This window comes from Colossoma macropomum, unplaced genomic scaffold (assembly GCF_904425465.1).
Source record: "Colossoma macropomum unplaced genomic scaffold, Colossoma_macropomum, whole genome shotgun sequence".
Classification (NCBI taxonomy): Eukaryota; Metazoa; Chordata; class Actinopteri; order Characiformes; family Serrasalmidae; genus Colossoma; species Colossoma macropomum.
In genome coordinates this window covers 3308890-3336017 of record NW_023494808.1, presented here as the reverse complement: position 1 = coordinate 3336017, position 27128 = coordinate 3308890, and the positions used below count along the sequence as shown (strand labels likewise).

General features: G+C 37.5%; 2 protein-coding genes across 2 annotated transcripts in view; both read right to left on the bottom strand.

The window, feature by feature from the left end:
- The window catches only part of LOC118797721 (B-cell receptor CD22-like), a 29143-nt gene extending 17064 nt beyond the window's left edge, over window positions 1-12079 (bottom strand). Inside the window, exon 1 of the mRNA XM_036556987.1 lies at window positions 12057-12079. Within this exon, the coding sequence (XP_036412880.1) occupies window positions 12057-12066 (10 nt within the window). The 5' untranslated portion in view covers window positions 12067-12079. The remainder of the gene's footprint in view (window positions 1-12056) is intronic.
- Window positions 7147-11935, bottom strand: LOC118798132 (B-cell receptor CD22-like). The gene is made up of 7 exons (XM_036557482.1): window positions 11551-11935; window positions 10029-10277; window positions 9088-9339; window positions 8911-8989; window positions 8738-8783; window positions 8118-8323; window positions 7147-7207 (listed from the first exon to the last, which is right to left on the bottom strand). Exons 1-7 carry the CDS (start codon window positions 11933-11935, stop codon window positions 7147-7149), a joined length of 1278 nt encoding a protein of 425 aa, XP_036413375.1.
- Window positions 12080-27128: the final 15049 nt, after the last annotated feature.

Here is a 27128-nt window from a genome sequence, read left to right as displayed (position 1 = left end):
GCACTACAGATGCTTGTGGAACAATATGATAACCTAGTGGTGTTGACCATGGCCCTCAGGTGCCACTTCAGTCAGGTGCTGGCAGAGAAGGAGACAGTGTGTCGAGTGGACCCTGAGCAAGTGGCAGTGGAGTGACTGGTATGCAGGCAGTGCAGGAAAAGAGGCCATTGCTCCAGTCAATTCGACAAACCCTCACCAGTGTCAACAACTCAGAGGACAATGGAGAAAACAGAAGGTGTCTGAGAGGAGGGCCACCAAGCGCTGGCCAGGACAGAGCTTAGGGTGTGTAGCCAAGCAAAGTGGCTCTCAGGAGCTGCCTCAATACTGGTATAAAAAGAGATACCTGTTGCGGTTGTTGTTGTTGTTGTTGTTGTTATTTATTTAATTAAAATGTATTTACAAATTGATTGTGTTATATTGTGTTCTGTTGTGGGCTAACAAGCGTGGTTTTTGTGTTCATCATCAGTGGCTGTTGATGACCTTCCCTGCTGTTGTCCCTGTGAGTCAGTAACACTCAGAATTAGTCTACCAGAGCCTCAATCCCAACACACAGCAATCAGATTCTGTCTACCAGAGCCTGAACAACAACACCACCCAGCTAACAGATTGTCTACCAGAGCCTGAACCCCACAATGAACCAATCAGATGTAGTCTACCAGAGCCTAAACCCAACACTATCAAATCAGAATCAGTCTACCAGCGCCTAAACCCCAACACCAACCAATCAGATGCAGTCTACCAGTGCCTATACTGCAACACCAACCTATCAGATTCAGTCTACCAGAGCTTAGTCCCAACACCAACCAATCAGATTTAGTCTTCTAGAGTATAAAACCCCAATGCCAACTAATCAGATTCAGTCTACCAAAGCCTAAACCCCAATCAATTAGATTCAGTCTACCAGAGCCTAGTCCCAACAACGACCAATCAGATTGAGTCTTCCAGAGTATAAAACCCCAACCCCAATCAATCAGATTCAGTCTACCAGTCTATACCCCAAGACCAACCAATCAGATTCAGTCTACCAGAGCCCATACCTCAAGACCAACCAATCAGATTCAGTCTATCAGAGTCTAAACCCTAGTTTTTCATTTGTAACTAGTTTGATGCTCCTATTTAGAAAATAATTGTGCCCTAAATGTCAAATTGGCAGTTTGGCACAATTTGTCTTAAATTACTTTAAAAAAAATCTGTCAGTTATAAATCATTTGTGCTTCTGTTCATGTATGTAGATTTTGTCTGCTTGTGGAATAAAGAATAATGGGAAACTTCCTAGCAGTCTTAGCAGTTTCATTAAAGTTCTTTTTTTCTGTAATAATTCTTTTTTCCCTTTGATGTCATGTTGATCTTAAAGGTTTTCCTTTCTTTTATTTTGAATGTTAAAATTCAGTAAGAGCTGGCTGTTTCAGACAATTTATCATTGTTTTTAAAGTACTTCCTGTTCTTTTTAAAGTACTTCCTGTTCTTTGTGTTCAACCCTGATGAAGGCCTTTGTGCTGAAATGCATTGGTTTGAAATAAAGTGTGGAATATCTTCAGTCATCAAGTGTTGCTAGTTTCACTCTTTTCTATGTTTTTTTTTGTTTTTTTGTTTTTAACAAGTTCCTTGGACAGTGAAGTTGTGCCAGGTGGCTCTTTCCAAGATATTTAGCAGTTTAATGTTCACATGCTGTGTTGAGTAAAGATTTCAGATAAAATGTTCACTCTTCTTACTACAACTACTGAAACACTCAAACACTCTACAAAGGAAAGAATTACATGGCTAAGAAAATGACATCACAGAAAGTGAGCTGTTATTGGTCTGGACTGGGTTCGGTCTTTCTTTGCATTTGAAATTTAATCCAGGAACATTCTCTGATATTGTGCCCAGTGCTGACACAAATCAATAATGATTTTTACTAAAACAGAACACAGATCAACATTTTTTCGCAGTGTTTTATTCATATGCAATTTCTTTCTGCACTCTAGAGGTGGAGATTTGTAATAGTTGTGATGACAGAAAAGTAAAGATGAAATCCATGTAAATCTTCATTGCCTCACACATCTACCATCCAGGCTGTGTTGGATGTAAAGCTGCACATTTTCTAATAAGTGAAGCTCATTGTTGATTGCCTCATTGTTCAAAAGTCACTACGCTCTATACCCTCTCTAATGCTAATGCAGCAGTTGCCAAGGTGGTAACTCATGTTTCATTATACTGTACCCTGTATATGTCCAAAGAGAGTAAAGTTGAATATAACTGATTTTTACAGGGTACAGTGTACTGTAAGCTATGAGATTATTGATAAACTACAGTATTCTGAAATAAAGAAAATATCTTAACGTAATGAGTCTTATGTCCAACATCCAAATGATCAAAGTGAGAACAGAGACAGCACTGAGATGATAGACATGTGATTAATGCATTTTACTGTTGCACTGAACTTCCTTTTATAGGATGCATGTGTCGTTCTTAGCTGCAGAAAGAGTGTCTGAGATGTTTCTGTACTATCAGTGCAAATATGACGTCTTTCTGTTTTACATGTCTAATATTAAAGTTATTTGATATTAAACATGTAATGATGCAGGACTTTATCCAGTTCCTCCTCTTCTCCTGATACTGTATGAAGCAGTAATGATCACTGGTGTGTTTTTACCAGTGCTGATCTCAGTACAGTGTTACCCAGCTGATAGAATAAACATCATCAGATCATCTGAAGAACAGAGTGACTGATCTGCTGCACATTTCAATATCATTTTTAACTATTTTAACAATCAAAACCAATTTAACAAAGCTTATTCTTTCAAAAACACAACTTTCAATTTACTGTATTCACACTGAGATTCATGTATAAAACTACTCCATCTGTTATAACTGACTGATGATACAGCTTCATTACTTTACTCTGCCAGCTTGAAAGTTAGTAAACTAAAGACTACACAGATCAAGAGAACAAAACAATTTATAAATTACTCCATAGTTAATAGGAAAAGCTTATTAGCAAACAAAGCAATTATTTACCACATATGGTTGTTTTATGCACATTTTTACCACACTGCTCTCTAAGATCAGATATTTCTCTATTCCTCTTTTACCAGTTTCTCCATTCAGGAGTCTGTTTATTGTCTGTACTGTCACTTTAAGAGACAGTAGAATTTGAGTCATCACTGTTCTTTTGACAGTCTGTCTGCAGTTGGTGAGTTAACAGGAAGAGCGCTGTTTTATCTGTTGTGTGAAATTAGGGACTTGAATTGTTTTAATGTTCACATGCAGCTACACATTTTTATTAAAGATAAGAGAACATAGAGATGTTGAAAACTGAAGAATTCAAGTAAAACACTTTAAAAACACTTACAGAAAACATCTGACACTCATATATAAACTGTGGGATCTGCTTATAAAAAAGATCATGTTTTTATTGGGCTCTGTGGGGAAAAGCTCATGTAAATGCAAACATTAATGAGCATCCTGATATAAAAATAAATCAGTTCTATCTGCAGAAAATGAGCTTAATATATATGAAACCATTTTACAAGGCTGCATATTTTTATATATTTTATTAATCAGAAATATACAATCATGAACATACAGAGATGCAGAGCTGAGCTCCACCCAGCATGTGAATGTGGTGAGAGAACACAATGCAGATCACTGACAGCCTCACACTGATCTTAACATGCTGAGAATAAGAGCTGTTACACAACATTTATATCAGAATGATTTCAGCTCTTAGCATTTCATACTCTTCACAGAGAAAAGATGCTCTGCACTGAATCATACAGATATGATTATATTTACAAAGAAAATTAAGCTTTTCACATTTTAGCAGATGTTTGGATTTATGAAGGTATCTACACGGAGTAATGAGTAAGAACAAAGAAACAACATAACATCTGTAGTTTTACATCTGTCATGGAAATCCTGACATCAGAACAAATCACAGGTTTTAAAAAGGAATAGTATTTATTTATGAAATTAAAGTGTTACAGACCAGACAGTGAAGAGATGAGAGCGGGCTCTGAATCGGTTTCCCTTATATAGGGATTTTATACCCTAAACTAGGTGTTGGCTGGATATCAAATAAGGCAGGTTTGACTGCTGTTCTAATTAGTCTTTGGCAGATTTCTGTTAATATAGCCATATTAGGTTGTGAGTACATGCAGCATCTTCAGGTCATGCTGTACATGCATGACCAGTGATGCCCTGACTAGAATATCTTATGAAAGCAGAAGTAATGGGGGGTGTAGGACAGGTGACCGAGGTCAATCGCTATATGAGGATACATCCTGTTTTTGTATCTAGGTAGCTAAGCACTTCTATCAGTCAGAGAACAAGGTATTTTGTCCATGACCTTTTGCCCATACATAGTCTTATACTCTGCAAGCAATAAAGCAAATACATGGAATTGATACAATTTCCATAACACATCTTAGCAGGAACTGAGTTTAAAAGCTAAAATAAAGAGATCATCATGTTTTGTACATGAAGAACTGATACAGACTCAGACATTCAAGTTTATCTCCAAATAATCAGAGTTACAGAAACACTGAGCTCACAGATATCATAGAGAAACATGAACAACAAAGAAACAGACAACCTCAGAACAAACACCCACAAACACAGTTCAATACAACATCCTTAATCTTAGTCCTAATCCACCATGTTCACTCACACTGGATCATGGTGAAGGGATCTAAAGTGAATCCACTGTATATATGATATATATGGAACAAACATTGATATATATGGAATGAACATTGATATATATATATATGGAATGAACATTGATATATATATGGAATGAACTTTGATATATATACAATGAACTTTGATATATATGAAATGAACATTGATATATATATATATATATATATTGAATAAACATTGATATATATACAATGAACTGTGATATATATGGAACGAACATTGATATATATATACAATGAACATTGATATATATATAAAATGAACATTGATATATATATATATATACAATGAACATTAATATCTATGGATTGAACATTGATATATATATATATATATATATTGAATGAAAGTCGCTGTTGAAGGGTTGAGGATGGCCAAGAAAAACTGTACATCAATAAATGGGCATTAACAAACTCCAGGTGGAGCTTAAAGGAAGGGAATTCTGATAAAGTGACCAGTATCTATACACAGTGATCCTGTGGACAGAGTGACCTGAGAGTGGCTGATATATGATGTGAAGACACAGATGGGTGGAGTTTCAATATATACATAATTTGACATGGTGCAGAAGAAGAGTCAGATGAGGCCATAACTTCTGTTTGAAAAATGCTCTTTTATTGAGAGCAAGGGAAAACAATGGCACTTGAAAAGTGACTGAAAATTGAGGTAGGTCACTCCTAGCCCTACTCTTTCTTCTGATGGTCACCAAACACAAACGCACTCTCCCTAACTCTGAGCTGGACACAACATAACAGAGTAAACACAAACACACACTGTAACATTATATATATATATATATATATATATATATATATATATATATATATATATATATATATATATATATATATATATATTTTATTTTTATTTTTTTAATTATTCAAATTAACCAGTGACTGACCAGAGCTCTAAATGTCAGACTAGCAGTGCAGCACAATGTGTATAAAATGATTTACACTCAGTGTAAATCACTCATGTCTGTTTCTGTGAATGAAGTATTTTTGTATATTGTGCTGCTTTTAAAGTAGAACTCATAAACTTCCCTGCAGTCTGATGTTCAAATGCTGTGTTGAGTAAAGATTTCTAATAGAACCTGCACTCATCTTACTACAGTTACTGAAACACTCAAACACTCTACAAAGGAAAGAAATACACAGTTAACAACATCAATCACAGAATGTGAGAATTCCAAGCTAGGTAGATTCCCTATGGGACCTTGACCCTTGGACCTTTGGACCAGAGGCCCCCTAACTTAAACATTCCAAACTTGCAAAGTCAGATAACACATGGAACTCAGATACTACAATTGTTTAATTCAATTCCCATGTTTTCAGTGTGATTCTGCCCTCTACAGGTGGAGATTTGTAATGTCAGAAAAGTAAAGATCACATCCACAGAAATTTTAGTGATGTGGAGGTGGGCGGTGACGGGGAGGAGGAGCAGTGAGCTCCTTCTTCCTCTTTCAGCTCAGGTGTTCATGCTACCCTTAATGAGATGCTTTGGCAGAGTGGGCACATTTTAAAAGGAGAGAGAGGATGGAGAGGAAAAGCAGAGGGAGAGACGACCAGCCGCTGAAAAAAGGACTGAAAAGTTGTTGTGTAAGAAAAGAGCTGAAAAATCTAGTTAGAACTCACTGAAGTGTCCAGTAGTTATGCTTTATGTTCTTGGTGAAAATTAAAGGAAAATGCTTGCTGTGGCCTCTTGCATCCTTCTTCCTCTTGGGTTAGCACATATTGTGTTACACTGATATTTTACATTGTATCTTTTGAGTCATATTAAAAAAAACACAAAGCACATTTGCAGGTCACACTCAGTGCTCTGTTGGGATCATGTTGGTGTACATTACACAACTTGTTATCTCACTGGTGTCAGTGCAACACCATGACCTTCCTTCTGTCACCAGTTACTAATGAATTTAATGAAATGAATCTGATAGTGTTTAGAAAATGTAAATCAATGAACTGCTACAAAATAGAGTTTAATCAATAAAGACATCTTTATTCACAGAAATCAATAAAGCATTTAAACTCCATGAAGTCAGACTTCAAATAATACAAAGTCAGAATTCATAACTCAAAATAGTCAAAATAAAAATTCATAAATCCCGAGAGAAATATGTTTGTCAAAGAGCACTGAATAAAAAAGAATAACACGATTACTAAATAAAACATTGCTTACTACATAAGTGTAAGAAATACAGATCAGTTAAAAATTGATAAAAAAGACTGGAAAACAAATAAAGATTTGGGTTTCAAATACATCTAATCTAAATAATGTGTCCAAAAAAATGAAAAAAGTGAGAAAATGAAATATTAAACTTTAAAGCTTTCATTTTTCCATGTACAGTAACAACAAAGGCCAGCTCAAGACTTTGAGTCCAGCAGACCAATGTGCTCTCTCTCTCTCTCTCTCTCTCTCTCTCTCTCTCTCTCTCTCTCTCTCTAGCAGTTCTCAGCAGATCTAATCTTTTCTTACTGTGCTGTAAATCACTGAGGGATCTTCCACGTTCTGAGTCGGTGACCTACAAACAAAGAAGGTGACACTTTTAAATTTTAAAACCTAGTTTAAAGTAAGTTAACAAGAACAAATCACAGCTTCACACTTCCCCGTCTTTAATAAACATGTTCACCACTAAACTACATTTATTTAACAACACAAACACAGTTTTATCCAGCAGATGATGCTGAGATGAGAACTGAATTATTCAAACAAGTTCTGCCTCTGAAATTTCACGGTAAATCCAAACGTTTTTTTTTTTTCTAACACTGTTAAACTGGCCACAGTGCTGAGTTCAGTTCTGCTGATATTAAACAATAACTAGCATTAAATAAACATTTTCTTCAGCATCTTTACTTGTTTATAACTCTTCCTAATCTTTTCCACATTATTCTAGGTTTATATTATTATGATCTTTTAAAACCTCATCAAGAAAATAGATGTAAACAAACTTATCAAGCTAATAATTGGCTAATTAACTGGCTGCTCATTGCTGAGCAGTGACTAAACTGGCATAAGTATTTCCAGAGCATATTTCTTTGTGTATTATGCATCATAATATTCTGCTCATCCCTTAACTGAGCACTGAGACAAATCGACACATTGCTGTGAAGTGAAAATTACCATTTGAGTAAACATTAGATTATCAGATTTATTTTACAAATCGTGTTTTTAAATGGATATTTTTAAGAGATCAATAGAAAATCAGTCCTTATCTTTGAATAAAGACGTTTTAAATATACATTAAAAAAAATGTCCTTAATAAACCAGCATATTATTATAAACCAAACCTCAAAACAATGTAAATCCAAAATTGTGAAGGGTGAATTAAAGCCCCAGGCAACCTACAAGCACGAGTGGAAATGCAATGCACACTGCACACGACTGCTAGCCTTTCTCTGGGCAGCTTTATATAAAAGCTCAGTTAAACTCACCCAGTGGCAGCAGTGTGGTAGTGGAATGTAACACTGGCATATTGGGGCTCCCTCTGCTGGTCAGTGCTGGTCACTTCATTATTCTGAATCCTGACTGTATCATACAGAACATCAGCAGCTCCAGAGTCAGCAGAAGCAGCAGCCTGGACAGGTCTGGATCTGCTGTGTGTAATGTTGGTGTAGAGGACATCATCCTGGGAGTGAAGCTTTCATGGAGAACAGTTTAAATGTATAATGTAATGGAAATAAGACAGAAAAGACTCTTATCTTAAACACTTTCTTGAGTTCCAAATTGAAATGCTGTTTTCTGTCATTCTCCAATAATAAACAAACACAGGCTTTAAGTGAAACTGTCACCTACTAGTGGGCAGAATATGTGGTCATTTGGATGGTGGCCACCTTACCTGTGCTTTACTGACCTGCACTAATGGCTTAATCCTGTATCTTTCTTTCTAAGTATCAGCACTGGCTTTTGTCTCTGGTAGAATCTGAGCTCAAGTGTAGTTTGGACTCCAATTTTATTGTACTTACTAAGATAAATTATCTGAGTTGACAACAGAGCATTTTTGTACGTCACTCTGGATTAGAGTGTCGGCTAAATGTCATGAATGTAAATGTACCTGTCTTGCTTTACTGTGATCAGTTACAGCAGCTCTTTTCTTCATTCTGTGAAAACAAAAGAATTAATATATTCTAATTAGTTTAAGGACAAAATCATTATCTGTTAATGTATTGCTACAACCACTAAAAGTTTGTTCATACTGTAGAATAATGTGTGCAAAATTTTGCTAACCTGCAGATGCAGATTAAAGCAATAATAAGGAGAAAGCTTCCTCCTCCCACTGCAATCCAGACTGCAGACAAACTCTGACCTGCAGCAGAGAAGATCATTAATATCACTTTAGTGTGTCATTTTTTTTAAAGGTGGACATGGAAAAACACAGTATATATCTTATAATTCACCACCTACTCTTAACAATGATCATCAGAGTTCCCTTCTGAGCTCCATGTTCATTTTGAGCTTCACAGTAGTACAGTCCAGTGTGGTCAGCAGTGATGCTGTAATTCTGTCCAGATCCTACAGGTGAGGTTCCACCTTCTTTAAACCAGGTGTAGATCTTCACAGGTGGGTTTGCATCACTGCTGCAGCTCAGAGTCAATGAACTGCCCACTGCTATTTCATCAGAGGGATGGATGGACACTGAGACATTCTTTGGAGGATCTACCATAGAAGAAAATTCGAAAAGATATGATACCTTTTTATGTTTACTAAGATTCAGGTGAATTTAAGTTTAACCCTTCAAATATTCAGGGCCCAAAGTTTTTTTATGCACTTATTTTACTCTTGAATAGCTCAAATGGACTGGATTGAAGTCCCTGTAGTTACTGAATAATAAACCTGAGTAATAAGGATTTTGAGGGGTTGATATTTCAGCATTAACTCACATGTAACATTAATCTGCACAGTGGATCTTCTCTCTCCATGTTCATTCCGACTTTGGCATGTGTATTCTCCACTGTCCTCAGATCTGATGGTGGGAATGCTGTAGGTTTTTCCTTCTCCTACTGATGTTGATCCTTAAACCAGGTGTAGTTCTTCACAGGTGGGTTTCCATCACTGCTGCAGGTCAGAGTCACTGAACGGCCCTCCATTATTTCACCAGAGGGACTGACTGAGACTGAGACATTCTTTGGGGGATCTAGATGATTATTTGATTATTATAATTACATGATTTGTATTTGAAAGTTTGAATATTATTAAACATGAAACATTTATTACATATTATCTTGCTTAATTTATGCAAACAATGCTATTAAATAAGACACTGTTTAACAAGCCTGGAAAGCCAGGATACATACAAGTCAATAAATTAATTTACTCTGGGGGAAAAAAGTAATGAGATGACTCACGTCTGACTCTGAGGTTGTGAGCAGTAGAGTGGAGGTGTTGATATCCTCTTACAGCACAGCTATAACTGCCTGCATCCTCACTGCTGACTGTCTGCAGGTGGAGCTGGTTGTTCTTGATGGTCTTTGTGGTTAAAGGATGTCCATTTTTGTACCAGATGAATGCTGGGTCAGTCAGACTGCAGGTGGTTTTACATGTCAGATCTGTTGTTTCTCCCTCTGTCACTTCTTCAGGAGTTTTTACATGGAGCTCTAAGACAGTAAGAGGACCATCAGATTAGGAGAGAAAAGCTGTAAAGACAGTGAACCTTATTCATCCGAGTTATAAACGAGTGTCGATTTAACTAAACTGAATGAAGTTTGATCTTCTCTGCTTCTGATTCAGGAAACTGTTGTACATCAAAACAAGCAGTGATTTGGGTGCAATTTATAAATCAGCTTCAGTTTATAGAAACAAACGAGAACCTTATTTTCATATCATTTGCAACAATTAGGCCTCATAAATACATAATGTAAATGAAGTGTGTCCTGCAGATGTAATGATGGTATATCAATATAACAAAAATATTCAGCAGCTGATGCAACATGAGTGGAGTTTGTGGTTGAGTACAGAAAGCTTTGAAATCTTTATAGTGTTGAAACTACGATGACTGAAAAGAATAAAATGTGAAATTAACAAAATGTAGCCGTTTTTAAGATCTGAAATTGACGTGATTGTTTAGTGTGATTGATTTTATAAAACACTGGCTTCTTGAGTGAAAATATTGCAGTAAATGAGATTCTACTGTACTCAGTAAACTGTTTTTTATTGACTGGCGGTATATTTTACTCAAATATTAAATCAGTAATGAGCTAATTTTCAGTTGAGAACTCACACATGTTTGATGAATAAAGGCCAATGGGGAAAAAAAAAAAAAAAAAAACAAACAACAACAACAACGACATGAAAACAAAAAATAAGTGTTCATAAAATATTCATCTAGTCTGGAACATATTTATATATCATCCTTACATCTCCTTTTTGCATTTTTTTCTTACTTTTTGAATAATTTAAAAATGATCTTTTGCACTTTGTAATACTTTTATTATAAATAGAGAAACAGAAGTAGATTTTAAAAATGTGTAACTCTTCTTCGATAAAGTTACCATTACCATGTTCCAGCAGCATCAATGTGTGTTATTTATTACATTTGATGAATAATTGCTCTTAATGATAATAAATTTAACATTAAAGATCTTTAAATCAATATCTAAATAATAAGACTGTTTTTGAAAGGATTAATGTTTTTCAATGATTTGACATGGAGAGGGTCAAAAAGAAAATGAGCATATAAACTGAATCAGGGGTAAGAACAGATAAAATGATGTAGGAGTGAATCAGAACAGAAGCTGAACATCATTAGAGCAGATTAACAAAATCAGTGATGAAAAAACAACATGAATATTCAGAGCAGTCATGAATAAGAAACATCACTCTGAAACCAGAGCTGTGTATTATAGCTGGACAATGGGATGATTAACTCACCTGTAACTCTGAGCTGAACTCCAGGTGTACCCAGCCATCTTTCTTTTTCTACATTTGTTATGATTCTGAAGTAGTACTGATGCTCATCCTTCTTCATTACATCACTCAGTTTGAGGGAGAAGTGTTTCTGTTCATCAGTGAAATACTCAGCTCTGCCTGAATAAACTGGGACTGCACTCAGATCAGTTATCTTATCTAGGTCTATGAACCAAAAAGTCTCTGTGACTGTAAGATGTTCTGGGTGAGTATAAGTTCCATTCATAAACACTGTGGATCCTTTTAAAGCACATATTCGCTGTTGGTTGTACTTCACACTCCACTCTGTTCCAAAAGCTCCTGAAACATATGATGCATGAAAGAGCTGATTACAGAGTCTGGAGCCCATAAGACAGTCAGAGTTACTGTAGCCTACAGCTTCACTTCTGTCCTCTCTAACTCCAGCAGCTACTCTACAACACTGAGCTGATTCTGAGAGAAACCACAAACCACAACAAACACTGACTCACCGACAATCATGAGCAGAAAGATCAGAGGAAGAGGAGGAGTCATTCTCAATGACCTCATCACAGCAGCCTGGAGGATATTTTTAGTTAATGATAGTTAAATTATTTTTTTTTTACATCCTTATCCAAAGTCATTAAAAAATCCAAAACTTTAAATGCTGACACTGTAATGAAGTCTGTGATTCATTTAATCAGTTCTCCATTTGTTTCATAATTGTGTGTTATGGTAACCTGATTGAGGAACAAGAATTTATTAAATAAAACAGTGATTAAAGTGACATTTCTGAGTATTTATAACCAGCAGGTTCTTCACAAAGGAAGGTCTATACTGAGAATCATGGATCACCTTCTTCATTCAGAGCTGTTCTCCCCCCACACTATAGATTTAAGGCATCTCAAAATGTTCCTCAAACAAAAACAGGACATTTTATTTGCATTATATATGTTTTGTTTATGTTACTTCTTAAGCTTCATGTGATCATTTATGTTCTCCCGACTTTCCCCCAAAACAATTCCACATGAGACAGTAAAGATAAACTGAACTTCTTTGAAACTGAAATGGTAGAAATATCAATAAACACAAATACCTAAATTTGTACTGTATCTTCATCATAAACTATTAAAATATTCTGAATCAAACATACATCTTACCATTCTGTAATGAGGCTCCTCTTCAATGCCCAGGTGATAAATGGTGAGAACAGAGACAGAACTGAGTAAAACTAGATGTGGTTAAAAGATAAGTAGACAAATGAAACTCCCAGAGTTATTAATACACTCATTCCTCTTATAGAATATATGTGGTCATCTTAGCTGCAGCAAGAGATGAACTTTACCATAAACCTCTGCAAGATGCAAAATTATCTCTCAGTGAAACTATGATGTCTTTCTGTTTTACATGTCTATTGAAGTTCTTTAATATTAGACATGTACTGATGTAGGACCAGTTCCTCTTCAGACCTCAGATGGGCAAATTTAATTATTTTCCTTGTGTTTAACTGACTAACAATGTCAGAGTTTGTTGGCTTAAATGTATTTTGACCTAGTAGTGATGTAAGTCTAACTCTGAGTGAAAATCAATCAGGTTAAAGTGGTTTAATTAAGTAAAGTCAACACGTCTGCTTCTCTGTCTGCTCATGTGGAAGAAAAACACTGGACTTTTCCTTTCCCTCCTTTCTTTCAGGCTGATAACCATGTAATGCAATGTTTTTATAGTAACTTCCACTGTAATTTTTTTCTTACCTTGTTTGGTTAGCATGTTAACTGGTTCATTACTTTAAGGTTGCATGTTAGCATGTAAGCTAGCATGTTAGTTTGCAGTTAGCACATTCCCAGATAAGAAGTTAACACCCAGCTGACTTTATGTCACTACTTGTCCACCCCCACACATTGAAAGTCTAGCTAGATTTGGTCTGATATTCTGCTTAATCTTGAGGTGTATTTCAAAAAATAGTTTTATAAAAAGAAGGCGAAAACACTCTTAAACTTCCAGTATAAGTTGAGGTTTGAAGTCCTCTGTATTATCTGTCTTGCAGGATTTGGAATGTTTATGTTAAGGGGCCCCCTGGTCCAAAGGTCTCCCTTAGTTACACATAGATGAGATCAATTTAAAAAGGACCATATGTTCAGTTCCCTTTTTCGTAAACAAGCACCCTATATGTGGTTCAAATCTTACCTTAGTGATCGCTTTGAGTTTGTTAATGTAAATGGTGAACCATCAGCTCTCACAAGAGTAAAGTATGGTGTTCCACAGGGCTCTATCTTAGGACCCATGTTATTTACCTTATATATGCTACCACTAGGTACCATCAGAAAACATTAGAAAACATGGCATCAGTTTCCACTGCTACGCCGATGATACACAATTGCATATTTCAGCGAGAACAGAGGACAAAATTGAACTTAATAAGATAGAGGACTGTGTAAAAGACATTAAAGAATGGATGTCAAGTAACTTCCTCTTGCTAAATTCGGACAAAACAGAAGTTATTCTTCTTGGTCCAAAAGCTGCTAGGGATAATCTGCCTAAGTTAACTCTTAATCTCGATAGTTTCTCAATTGCACCAGGCACATCTGTAAAAAGCCTTGGTGTCACGATTGATCCCAGTCTGGCCTTCGATGAGCATATTATCAATATTACCAGAATAGCTTTCCTCCACCTGCGTAACCTCACCAAATTAAGAAATGCACTGTCGCTACAGGATGCAGAAACATTAGTTCATGCCTTCATCACATCCAGGTTAGATTACTGTAACGCTCTGCTTTCTGGTTGCTCCAGCCAAAACCTTAACAAGCTTCAGTTAGTCCAGAATGCTGCAGCCAGAGTTCTTAGCAAAACCAGGAAATTTGATCACATTAGCCCAATTTTGTGTACCTTACATTGGTTGCCAGTTAAATTCCGCATTGAGTACAAAATTCTTCTACTGACATATAAAGCTTTGAATGGCCTTGCTCCTCAGTACCTCAGTGACCTTATTTCCTATTATCAACCGACATGCCCACTTAGATCACAAGGTGCGGGCTCATTAGTAGTACCCAGAATAAATAAAGTTACGTCAGGGGGAAGAGCCTTTTCATACAAAGCCCCCCCAGCTTTGGAATAGCCTACCAGTCTGTGTTCGGGACTCAGACACAGCCTCCATCTTAAAGTCTAGGCTAAAAACTTACCTGTTTAGTTGAGCCTTTGGTTAATTTGTTTTCCTAACTATGTCCTTCTTATCCCCCCTCCCCCCCTATCCCCCCTTCCCCCCTCTCTTTCCCTGAGCTGAGCGGCTGCCTGTCCTAAGAGGGTCTGACGTGACTGATGCGGCCGGCGCACTGCACAGTGGTGTTAAACTGTATCCACTTATACTGTTTTGTGTCTGTGCTGTTATCCGGTGTCAACCAGAGAAGGATGGGTTCCCCTTTTGAGTCTGGTTCCTCTCGAGGTTTCTTCCTCCTGTTGAGGGGAGTTTTTCCTTGCCACTGTCGCCAAGGCTTGCTCACCGGGGCGTGGACCCGGATTCTTTGTAAAGCTGCTTTGTGACAACATCTGTTGTAAAAGGTGCTATATAAATAAATTTGACTTGACTTGACTATAAGCAGCAGGATATTCTGTTCTGGAGGGGACACTTTAGAATTGGCATGGATCCCCTCTCAGGTACTTTATAGTGCTTCATATGATACTGTTTTACTTTGTAATAAACATCTTATACAAGTAATGCAGTGTGAGCGGAAACTTCATCATCTTCACATCATCGCTACTTAAGAAACAACAACAATCACCAGTGGGCCACCTGGACACAATCTGAGCAACAAGCGAGTGGGTCACCATATTTGCCATTGGTGGGCCAATAGTGGCCCACTACCCTACTGCAGACTGGGTTAGTTCAGGCATTAGCACATTGTTAGCACCTTAACTAGCATATTAGTTCACGGTATATGTGTTAGCATCATTGCTAGCATGTTAGTTGACAGTTCACAGTTGACAGACACAGCAGTGCTGCTGGAGATTTTAAACACCTCAGTGTCACTGCTGGACTGAGAATAGTCCACCAACCAAAAATATCCAGCTCAACAGCGTCCTGTTGGCAGCATCCTGTGACCACTGATGAAGGACTAGAGGATGAATAACAAACTGTGCAGCAGCAGATGAGCTATTGTCTCTGACTTTACATCTACAAGGTGGACTGACAAGGTAGGAGTGTCTAATAGAGTGGACAGAGAGTGGACACAGTGTTTAAAAACTCCAGCAGCACTGCTGTGTCTGATCCACTCATACCAGCACAACAAACACTAACACCACCACCACGTCAGTGTTACTGTAGTGCTGAGAATGATCCACCACCCAAATAGTACCTGCTCTGTGAGGGTCCATGGGGGTCCTGACCACTGAAGAACAGGGTAAAAGGGGGCTAACAAGGTATGCAGAGAAACAGATGGGATACAGTCTGTAATCAAAGAACTACAAAGTGCCCCTATATAGTAAGTGGAACTGATAAGATGGACAATGAGCATAGAAACAAGGAGGTGCTCATAATGTTATGCCTGATCTGTGTATATCTGCACTTTATGTAGTTCTGTGTTATGTGCTGCTGTTTTGTGATGCACTGTGTGGCCTGAAGTACTTTTACATTAATAACATAAAACTAGTGGATATGTACATTTAAACAGTGGATTTGTGTCTGTATGTTTCTATGGCCTGTTTGTAGTGTGAAGCTTGGCGTGTAACTTTTATATATGTCATGTCTTTAGCCTGGCGGGTGCTCAGAGGCCACGTCTGGGTGTGAATGATGTCATTTTCTCCGAAAGTATGAGATGAACAACAGCAGCAGTAGCACATATTTTCGGGATTCTACTTTTAGAACTGAACTCAGGATGATGGGAGTCAGATATGCTGGTTAACTTAATGAATCTTTGTTGCCTATGGTTACTGACTTTCAAAGGAAATCTTGTTTTCTGGACATAGTTTAAGCTGTTAAGTAGGAGCCCAACCCTGTTCTTGGAAATCTACCACCAGTTTAGTTTAATTTCAGTGCACCTGGCTCTGACAACAAGATACTCCTGAAGGCCTTGATTACATGGATTTGAATTGTTACTTTATCCTGTAACAACAACAACAACAACAAGAACAACAGCAAGAACAACAAACAAGTCCAGTCATGAAATAAATATTCCAAAGTCAATGGTCAGTGGTATTATACTAAAGTGGAAGTGATTGGGAACGACAGCAACTCAGCCACGAAGTGGTAGGCCACATAAAATGACAGAGCAGGGTCAGCAGATGCTGAGGCGCATCGTGCGCAGAGGTTGCCGACTTTCTGCAGAGTCAATCGCTGTAGACCTGCAAACTTCATGTGGCCTTCAGATTAGCTCAAGGACAGTGTAGAAAGCTTCATGGAATGGGTTTCCATGGCCAAGCTGCTGCATCCAAGCCTTACATCAACAAGCGCAATGCAAAGCGTCAAATGCAGTGGTGTAAAGCTCCTCCACTGGACTCTAGAGCAGTGGAGATGTGTTCTCTAGAGTGACGAATCACGCTTCTCCCATCTGGCAATTCGATGGACGAGTCTGGGTTTGGTGGTTGCCAGGAGACCGGTACTTTGAATGGTGCATTGTGCTAAGTGTAAAGTTTGGTGGAGGGGGGATTATGGTGTGGGGTTGTTTTTCAGGAGTTGGACTCGGCCCCTTAGTTCCAGTGAAAGGAACTCTTAATGCTTTAGCAGACCAAGAGATTTTGGACAATTTCATGCTCCCAACTCGGTGGGAACAGTTTGGGGATGGCCCCTTCCTGTTCTAACATGACTGTGCACCAGTGCACAAAGCAAGGTCCATAAATACAAGGATGAGCGAGTTTGTTGTGGAAGAACTTGACTGGCCTGCACAGAGTCCTGACCTCAACCCGATAGAACACCTTTGGGATGAATTAGAGTGGAGACTGTGAACCAAGCCTTCTCGTCCAACATCAGTGTCTGACCTCACAAATGCGCTTCTGGAAGATTGGTCAAAAATTCCCATAAACACATTCCTAACCCATTTGGAAAGCCTTCGTAGAAGAGCTGAAGCTGTTACAGCTGCAAAGGGTGGGCCGACATCATATTAAACCCTATGGATTAAGAATGGCATCTCAGTCAAGTTCATATGTGTATAACATGGTTGTATTAATTCTGGTAATTGTCAGATCTCATAATGTTTGATGTCGTGAAAGTTTGTCACATGCTGATTTTAGTTAAATGTACTCAGCATTTATGACATCTGAACATAATCTGTCATGACTCATGAGAGCATATTGTAATGAAAGAGGTGAGGCAGGAAGCATGTGTGTAAGTTTTATTGTAGGGAATCTGAGAGTCTGTTTACACCTTACATTAACATTAACATTCTGTGTCTGGATTGTATTTGGAAAAAACTTTGGATGGTTTCCATTTACACTTGTCACTAAAATGCATCTGCAGTTTGACTAGAGGAGATCTGTTTGTATTTTACTCACATAAAAAGCACATCAACACATTTATCATTTCTGGCTTATGTTTCTTTACCTTTTTTCTTGTTACATGAAATACAAACAATATCAAATCACCAATAATCTGATTGTCAGTCTCAGTTTAGCTCCCCTAGATCAGGAAACAAGGAGGCACAAACACACTTTAAAAACAAAGTAAAGAAAATATAAAGTTGACATTAAACTGTGACACAAATCAGGAACTAAACTACAGCTTAACTTTACAGAGTCTTCACAACCCACCACTCTGAAAACATGATCATTAATTTGAGACCTACAGATTAAATTCCCTCCATAGACAGAATTAATCTCTACCAGATTCACTTTAATGTTTGATCTCAGTGCATCAGTGAGGTCACAAGTGTTTTCTTTTCCAGCAGCAGGTGTGTGAAATGTGTGTGTTATCAGTCAGGCTTTGCTGCAAAACAGACTTAATATCCTTATTCAGAATCAGTTTTGTACACATTCATAATGACTTTAACTGTTAGATTAGAAACAGTAAAACTGATCTCAGATCATTTTCTACCCACAATGACAAAAGTCTGACTGGTTACTAAGATGGTGTTAAATTCTGAGGTTTCCAGGATGGGCCAGAGAAGGGGGAGGACGACATGTGTGAGAATATGAGAGAGAGAGAGAGAGAGAGAGAGAGAGAAGGAAATGGTTGGGCCTCTGTCACTTCAGGAAGTCTTAAAACTCTTGTGATAAGCATCATGTATAAAGACACTGCTCTCTTTGTAATTTGTAAACTGACCTGTTAGTTATTTTAATCATGACCATCATCTGGATCATCATCTTCATTCTGACGTGTTGAGTTTAAGATGATCTTTACAAACTCAGAAACACACAGTGTGTTAGATCAGTGACTGATAAAGAGCAGAATATTTCCTCTTTCTCTCACTCATATTTATCACTGTTACTGTCTTAGTGAGACGTTTCTGTGTAGAGTTTCAGTCACTCGTGTTCTACAGCTGACTTTTCAGACAACATTCAACAGAACTGCAAACTGTTTAACTGGATGAAACAGCATCAAAGACGCACAAGCTCCACTCACTGTTTAGTCAAACATGACTTTTGTTTATGTGCAAAAGGTTTCCAGCATTTTTCTCAAAGCTGCTTCACAAATTCACAGAATGAGTGAAGTTAATCCTCAAAAACAGCAAACAGCAGAAAGAGGAAGTTGCCGTCACCATGTGACGGCATGTCTACATATATACTCTGAGCTCACTTAGCAGTGCTGTAATCATGTGCAGTTTTAGAGCTTCTTCATTTACAAAATACAAGAATAAGACTGTATAGAAGAAAACGGACACTACAGCATCTCACATACGAAACTGATTGTATGCAGGAAATCATGCGGTGCATTTTATTTTTAAATGCATGTGAAAATGGATGAAATATGGAAGATACCTATCTTTTTTTTTTTTTTTGGAAATGTAACACTATTACACCCTTTGTGATTTTGTGAAAAGGCTTTGTGAGAAAAATGATCCAAACTTTTTGCACACAAACAAAAGTCAAGACATACTGATTTTAGCTACATGTACTCTAGTCAGCCTTTATGACATCTGAACATAATCTGTCATGACGACTCATGAGAGCCTATTGTAATTAATAAGGTGAAATGGGGTACCTTGCCAGAGGTGGAGTTTGAACTCAGACCATCTGGGTGGTGTTTCAGAAGTCAACTGGGTGAGCCACCACAGAGTTTCAGAAGGCAGGACCCAAACGCTAAGCTTCTGTGTGTTTGGATGGTATGATTGAAATAACATAAAACCGTGGAGACAGGGACTCGAACCCACAGTTCGAGCTCTAACACCACACTATAGAGGCCGCGTCATGTAGCACCCGAAAACGGGTAGAAAACGAATGGCAGTATGAAACCCCACCTACTAAGTTTAGGCGGGAAAACAAACAAAGGACGCCAGGGGAAAGACTGGCTCTCTCAAACATGGAGGAAAGGCTAACTGAAATAAACTACTTTCCCGACAGAAGAGAATGCCTGAAGGAGAACGAAGAGGAAAAGGGACAAACTTGTTCCTTCTCTTGCTTTCCTCTTTTTAGGAAGAAAGACACAACTTGAGAAAGAGGATAGGCTCGAGAAGTGACAGAGAGAAATAAGCCCCCTGGTGGCCGGTGGTGGCCTAGCCCTTGGAGCCACCCCTAACATAAGATGAGGCAGGAAGCATGAGTGAGAGTTTCATTGTAGTGAATCTAACAGTCTATTTGGAAAAACTTTGGATGGTTTCCATTTACACTTGTCACTAAAATGCATCTGCAGTTTGAATAGATAAGATCTGTTTATACTTTTCTCACATAAAAAGCACATCAACACATTCATCATTTCTGTTTTGAATTTCTTTACCTTTTTTGTTGTTACAAGCTTGGCGCTAAAATCAGCCTCAGTTTTTTGCTTCATAGTTTATCTTCTTAGTTACCAGTCAGCGCTCGGCAGACACACTTATGTACATGTGATTAAATACAGATAATAATAAATGTATTCCATTTACACTCATTAAGTGTGGTCAAAATCATCTCTGACTACCTCTGAGTGTGGTTTGAGTGATCGAATTGCATTGACAGTGCGTTCTGTGGGTGTTTACATCTAGATTTTCATGCAGTTCCTTTTTTTCTTGTTAAATGAAATACGAACAATATCCAATCACCAATAATCTGATTGTTCAGTCTCAGTTTAGCTCCCTCAAATCAGGAACCAAGGAGGCACAAACGCACTTTTAAACAAAGTAAAGAAAATATAAACTTGAAACTAAACTGTGAAACAAACCAAGAACTAATCATAGCTTAACTTTATAGAGTCTTTACAACCCACCACTCTGAAAAGATGATCATTAATTTGAGACCTCCTGCATGTTAACTTTGATTGTCTACAGATTAAATTCCCTCCATAGACATAATTAATCTCTACTAGATTCACTTTGATGATGAGTTTCCAAGTGTTTTCTTTTCCAGCAGCAGGTTTGTGAATGTCTGTGTTATCAGTCAGGCTTTGCTGCAAAACAGACTTAATATCCTGATTCAGAATCAGTTTTGCACACATTCATAACGACTTTAACTGTTAGAGGAACATACTGGTGTGGGATACAGAGGACTAAAGCACTTACTTAGGATTTCTCAGAGATTCTTTTACTGATTTTCCCAAATGCAATCACTCACTTCACCAGTCATTAACATCTACTTCGCGACCCATTTTCCACACACTGAATGAGAAATTCACTGCACTGTACCACCTCTTCTCAATCTATTAATCCTATCGCACCCCTCCCAGGTATTTATTGCCTGATCATACTCATGGAGTGCCATCTGCAGGAGCCTGAAGTTACTATGTGTATTGTGTGTTACTTGAATATGTTTTATCAGATGTAAGTGTCAATTTAAAAGTAAGAATAAACTCAAGTAGCATTAAACCCAGACTGGATAACACTAACTGTAAACCACTGTTAGCTAACATAACACTACAGCTCCCATTAGTGGAAATTAGCATTATTGTAGCAAAGGCTGTTTATGAAGTGGCATCTGTATTAAACACTCGTATATGTGCTATGATCAAGTGTTTATATGAGAGAAAGTTAAAGTTCATGGAATCCTGGTTCTGAGCCATTTCCTCAACTTAAAATGTGTACAAGTTTTGATACTTGCAGAAAATGTGGTATCTTATCATATTGCTCTTTAAAGTTTTTAAAGTTTCATTCATGCTTAAATTTTTATATTTTAGTGCAGTGCACTAATAAAACTACAATGACTTGGCATTCCAGGTTTAATCATGTTGTAATTAAAAAAGTGATGCCTGTTGATGAATACATATTGTGGAAACACATTTGTGTTTAAAATATTAGAGAATTTTACATGTTGGCCTATGCTAGCTACATGTAATATGTGTGATAACTCATCCTTGGGTCAAACAGTAATTTTAAGCCCATCCTGCCCATAAAAGTCCCACTTGCAACCTATTTTGGGCCCATAAGTGGTCACACAGTCAGTGTCCCATATGCATGAATTTGGGTTTCCAAAAGAGGCCTCAATTGACAGTGCGTTATTAACCCATTTGGCACCCACATGGATATGTTGGCTTGGAATGCTTTGGCAGAGTCCGTTTTATTTCAATTCAGAATTTTTTCCAAACTGCATTATTTAATGACAGAAGAAAATCATGTTAATGTGGAAGTAACACAAAATCCCAAATATCTATGATCTCTGATGCTTAAACTCTGTTTGATCTCTGATTTCAGGTTCTGTCATTCTGTTTGTTTGTGTTTTACTGCTGGTCTCAGGAAACGCTCTTGGTGTTTTAGTGTTTTTTCTGCTAATGGTAGAAGCCTAGAGGTACATTAGCAAGTTTATCACTTGCCACATTTAAACATTACTTATATACTGACTACAATGTCCACCATTTTACATTCTGTGCAACATTAAATGCATTTAAACATGATTTTTTTTTTCTCTATTTATAATGAAACATGCAGGGGTCAATGTTCTTTAAATACTGTTGATATCAATATGCTCAAAAAAAAAGAATACTGTACTATACTGAAAAAATAGAATACTATTGTGGCATCCTCCGCAAGCCATGCTGCCACATTTTCCAGCGTAAAACAAGACACTTATTATGGTTGTTTTTGTTGTTTAATTAGTTGAAATGTGTTTGTTCGGGTGTGTTTTATTGTGTCCCATATTGGGCTAATTAGTGTGCTTTTAGTGTTCACCACCAGTGGGTGTTGTAAGGCTGTTGGTGACCTTCTTCTATGCCAATGCTACATTGCTGTCAGAAGAGGGATATAGGACATAGGACATAGCCTGGAGAGAGTTAAAACAGAGCCCTACGCCTGCCCCCTCCCCCAAGTATCTGTAATGCTTTCACCTCCAGGGCCAGACACAGCTGTGTCTCAGCGCCCACCCAGCATTACAGCTGGATGGTGGCCACCACTGCAATGCACCTGTGTCTAGCACTGGAGAGGAAAGCACTACAGGTGCGTGTGGAATAACATGATAACCTAGTGGTGTTGACCATGGCCCTCAGGCACCACTTCAGGAAGACCTTATTCTGAAGCCTTGATGAATCTGAATGTGACAACAATTAATTTCATTTAAAGTTGTTGCTTTTCTTTTCTTTCTTTTCTGAATTTGAATTTGTAACTAGTTTGATGCTCCTATTCAGAAAATAATTCTGCCAGTTTGGCACAATTTGTGTAAAATTACTTCCAAAAAATCTGTCAGTTATAAATCATTTCTGCTTCTGTTCATGTATGTAGATTTTGTCTGCTTGTGAGATAAAGATAAATGGGAAACTTCCTAGCAGTCTTAGCAGTTTCATTAGAGTTCTTTTTTTCTGTAATAATTCTTTCCCTTTGATGTCATATTGATCTTAAAGGTTTTCCATTCTTTTATCTTGAATGTTAGAATTCAGTAAGACCTGGGTGTTTCAGACAATTTATGGTTGTTTTTAAATTGTACTTCCTGTTCTTTGTGTTCAACCCTGATGAAGGCCTTTGTGCTGAAATGCACAAAGGAAAGAATTACATGGCTAAGAACATGACATCACAGAAAGTGAGCAGCTATTGGTCTGGACTGGGTTCGGCCTTTCTTTGCATTTGAAATTTAATCCAGGATCATTATCTGATATTGTGCCCAGTGCTGACACAAATCAATAATGATATTTACTAAAACAGAACACAGATCAACATTTTTTTTTGCCGTGTTTTATTCATATGCAATTTCTTTCTGCACTCTAGAAGTGGAGATTTGTAATGATTGTGACAGAAAAGTAAAGATGAAATCCATGTAAATCTTCATTGCCTCACACATCGCTAATCCAGGCTGTGTTGGATGTAAAGCTGCACATTTTATAATTAGTGAAGCTCATTGTTGATTGTCTCATTGTTCAGAAGTCACTATGAGTTCAGAACATTGATCACTCAGGTAATGAACTCTAATTCTATACTCTCTCTAAAGCTAATGCAGCAGTTACCACCTTCATCCAGAGCACTATAGAACCTGCAGAGTTCGGTTCCACTGTACAACACCTCACACAGTCTTCTGTAGAGGATCAATCTTCAGCATTATTTTTATAATGACATTATAAACATTTTGTCAAATCTGACATTTTAAATTTGATAGATTAACTCATATTTGAAAAGATCACATGAAGCTCATTAGCAAGTCACACTCAGAGCTCTGTTGGGATCATTTTGTTGTTCACTACACAAATTAGTTGATTTCAATGTTTCACAAAGAACTATTGCCAATGGGATACTAATGAAATTGAATATTGTAAATTGATGCAATTAATCTGATGTAAATGTAAATGTAAATTAAAAATATAAATTTTAATCAACAAGAAAGTTTTTATTCACAGAAATCAAACAAACATTTAAAAATCATGAGGTCAGAAATTGGAAATCCCATGACCATAGCATGGTGAACATCAGCAGCTCCAGACTTTGTTTTTACTTATTAATAAAAACCTTATTTCTTTTTTTTATTTTATGTCTAATATTATTTTACTTACATACGTATACCTTATTAATATAATGAAGATGGCTAATTAAGTGATGGGTGCCCAGATTACTGTCCTGCAAACAAGCTCTTACTAGTTTTTAATCTTTTCAAACAGATTTTAAATGCACAGAGCATTTTATTTTGGGGAATAAACTTCTACAAATATTACAAACAACTGAGAGAAACAATAATTACTATGTAAAATGATTTTATAGAAAATGTTATTGCTGACACTGAGCTAGCTTAAATTATTTACTACACTAATTTACAAAGTATACCTAAACAAAGGAAGGAAGGAAAAATAAGTAAACTGGACTGTAAATGGAAAATGAGCAATGACAAGTGGATTTTTGTCTATTACTCAGCTTAACCACTGGTGGGCCACCCGGAAAACACTGCCAGCTTTGCCATCAGTGGACAAAAGTGGTCCGCTATCCTCTTACTATCAGGGTTGGCTTAAGCAAACTACACCTGTCTACCTGTCTACAAAAGACAATCTTTAAAGGATAATGTAAACTAGTGCAAAGCTTTTACACTTAACCTACACCTGGACTCCACTGCAGTACCCATTGTTCAAGCTGGAGGCCTGGAGGCACTCGTGGTCTTTCCTTGAATCAAGCTGACCAGAAGGCCCAGCCTACTACTGGCAAATGTTGGTTTTTTTTGGGGGGTTTTTTTTGGAAAATAAACTGATTTTTCATGTTTTTGGAGACCTGGCTCCACTGCAGCATGCCAGACTCTGCAATTCTGCTAGAAGGACTAACAACATTCCAAGCAAACTGTACAGCTGAATTCCTAAAAACAAACAGAGGCAGCTGTGTACTTTCGAGAACAATGCCTGCTGCAGCAGTGCAGGGACTACTGAATAATTCTGCTCACCTGACCTGAAATTCCTGATGGTAAGATGCTGCCTGTTTTATGTACACAGGGAACTGACAGTATCAAAGTGATACAACATAACGACAGCTCCTGAGATGGTTTAACCCATAACAATCTAGGGGTTAATGTACATTAGCAACCACAGGCTTTCAGGTAGATGGTGAATGAACATGTTACATTTTCTCTGGATTTGTCATGAAATGTGTGGAAGATTTAGTCCAAACAGAGAACCTTCACAGTATTCCAAACCAAAAACCCTGAATGAACAGTGAAGTCCACCCTATGCTTAATACATGTGATGCAGCCTTCATATCTAGTAAGAGGGAAGATCTGAAAGCAGCCAGACAGAGTCTGAAAGCTGGCATCAGGGTTGCCAAGAATGTATATAGGAGGCAAATTTAAGCTGACATTGTCAAGAACTCTGTTCATGTTTCAAGAAATCCAGGCAGTGAATGACTACAAGAGCAAAGTCAACATCTCATCAGCCACAGATTCCTCCTTCCAAAATGAACTCATCTCCTTGTATACCCACTTCAAGATCAGCTGAACTCAGCCTCCAATCCTTTTGCAGAAGTGATGGTACTTACAGTGTCTACAGATGAAGTGAGGAGAGTTCTGTTTAAAGTGCACTCATGCCTAGCTGTCAAACCCGATGGAATCCCTGGATGGGACCTAAAAGCTTATCAACCAGCTGCCTGTCACTATCAGACATTTTCAGCCTCTCTCAGGCAAAGTCTATTGTTCCCACCTGCTTCAAAACCACAATCATCATACCTTTACCAAGGAAACCTAATATCACATGTCTCAGTGATGACCACCTAATTGCACTCACTTCTATCATAATTAAGGGCTTTGAGTGGCTGTTCTTGATTCATCTCCACAGAGCTCTGGAAACTCATTACTTCACCTACCATGTGAACAGATCCACCAAAGATATGGTCTCTCTGGCACCTCTACACAGCATTTAACCATTTGGAGGCAGGAACACCTATGTAAGAATGTTGTTCACTGATTTGAGCTCAGCATTCAGCACAGGTATTCGCTGATGATACAACAGTAGTGGACCTCATTAATAATAACATGGAGGAGTAGAGAGAGGAGGTGAAACTTCTCCAGAGTGGTGCACCAACAACAGTCTCTCCATCAATGTAAGCAAAATAGATGATTGTTGATTTCAGAAAGGGGAGCAGAGTCTGAGCCTTCTGTATTTATTGTTCATTTATTGTTTTTGTACTTATTGTGTATATATAGTGTTTTTATCCCAACAGTATGAACTCGTGTCCTCAGCTTAATGTTTATGCACCAATGCAAGTAGCACAAACATGTTTCATTATACTGTACCCTATATATGTTCAAAAAAAGGAGAGTTGAATGTAACTGATTTTTACAGGGTACAGTAAGATATGATATTATTGATAAACTACTAACAGTATTCTGAAATAAAGAAAATATCTTAACGTTCTGTAATGAGTCTCATCTCCAACATCTAAATGATCCAAGTGAGAACAGAGACAGCACTGAAATGATAGACATGTGATTAATGCATTTTACTGTTGCACTGAACTTCCTCTAATAGGATGCATGTGACATTCTTAGCTGCAGAAAGAGTGTCTGAGATGTTTCTGTACTAACAGTGCAAATATGACGTGTTTATTTTTATATGTCTAATATTAAATATATGTAATATTAGACATTTAATTACG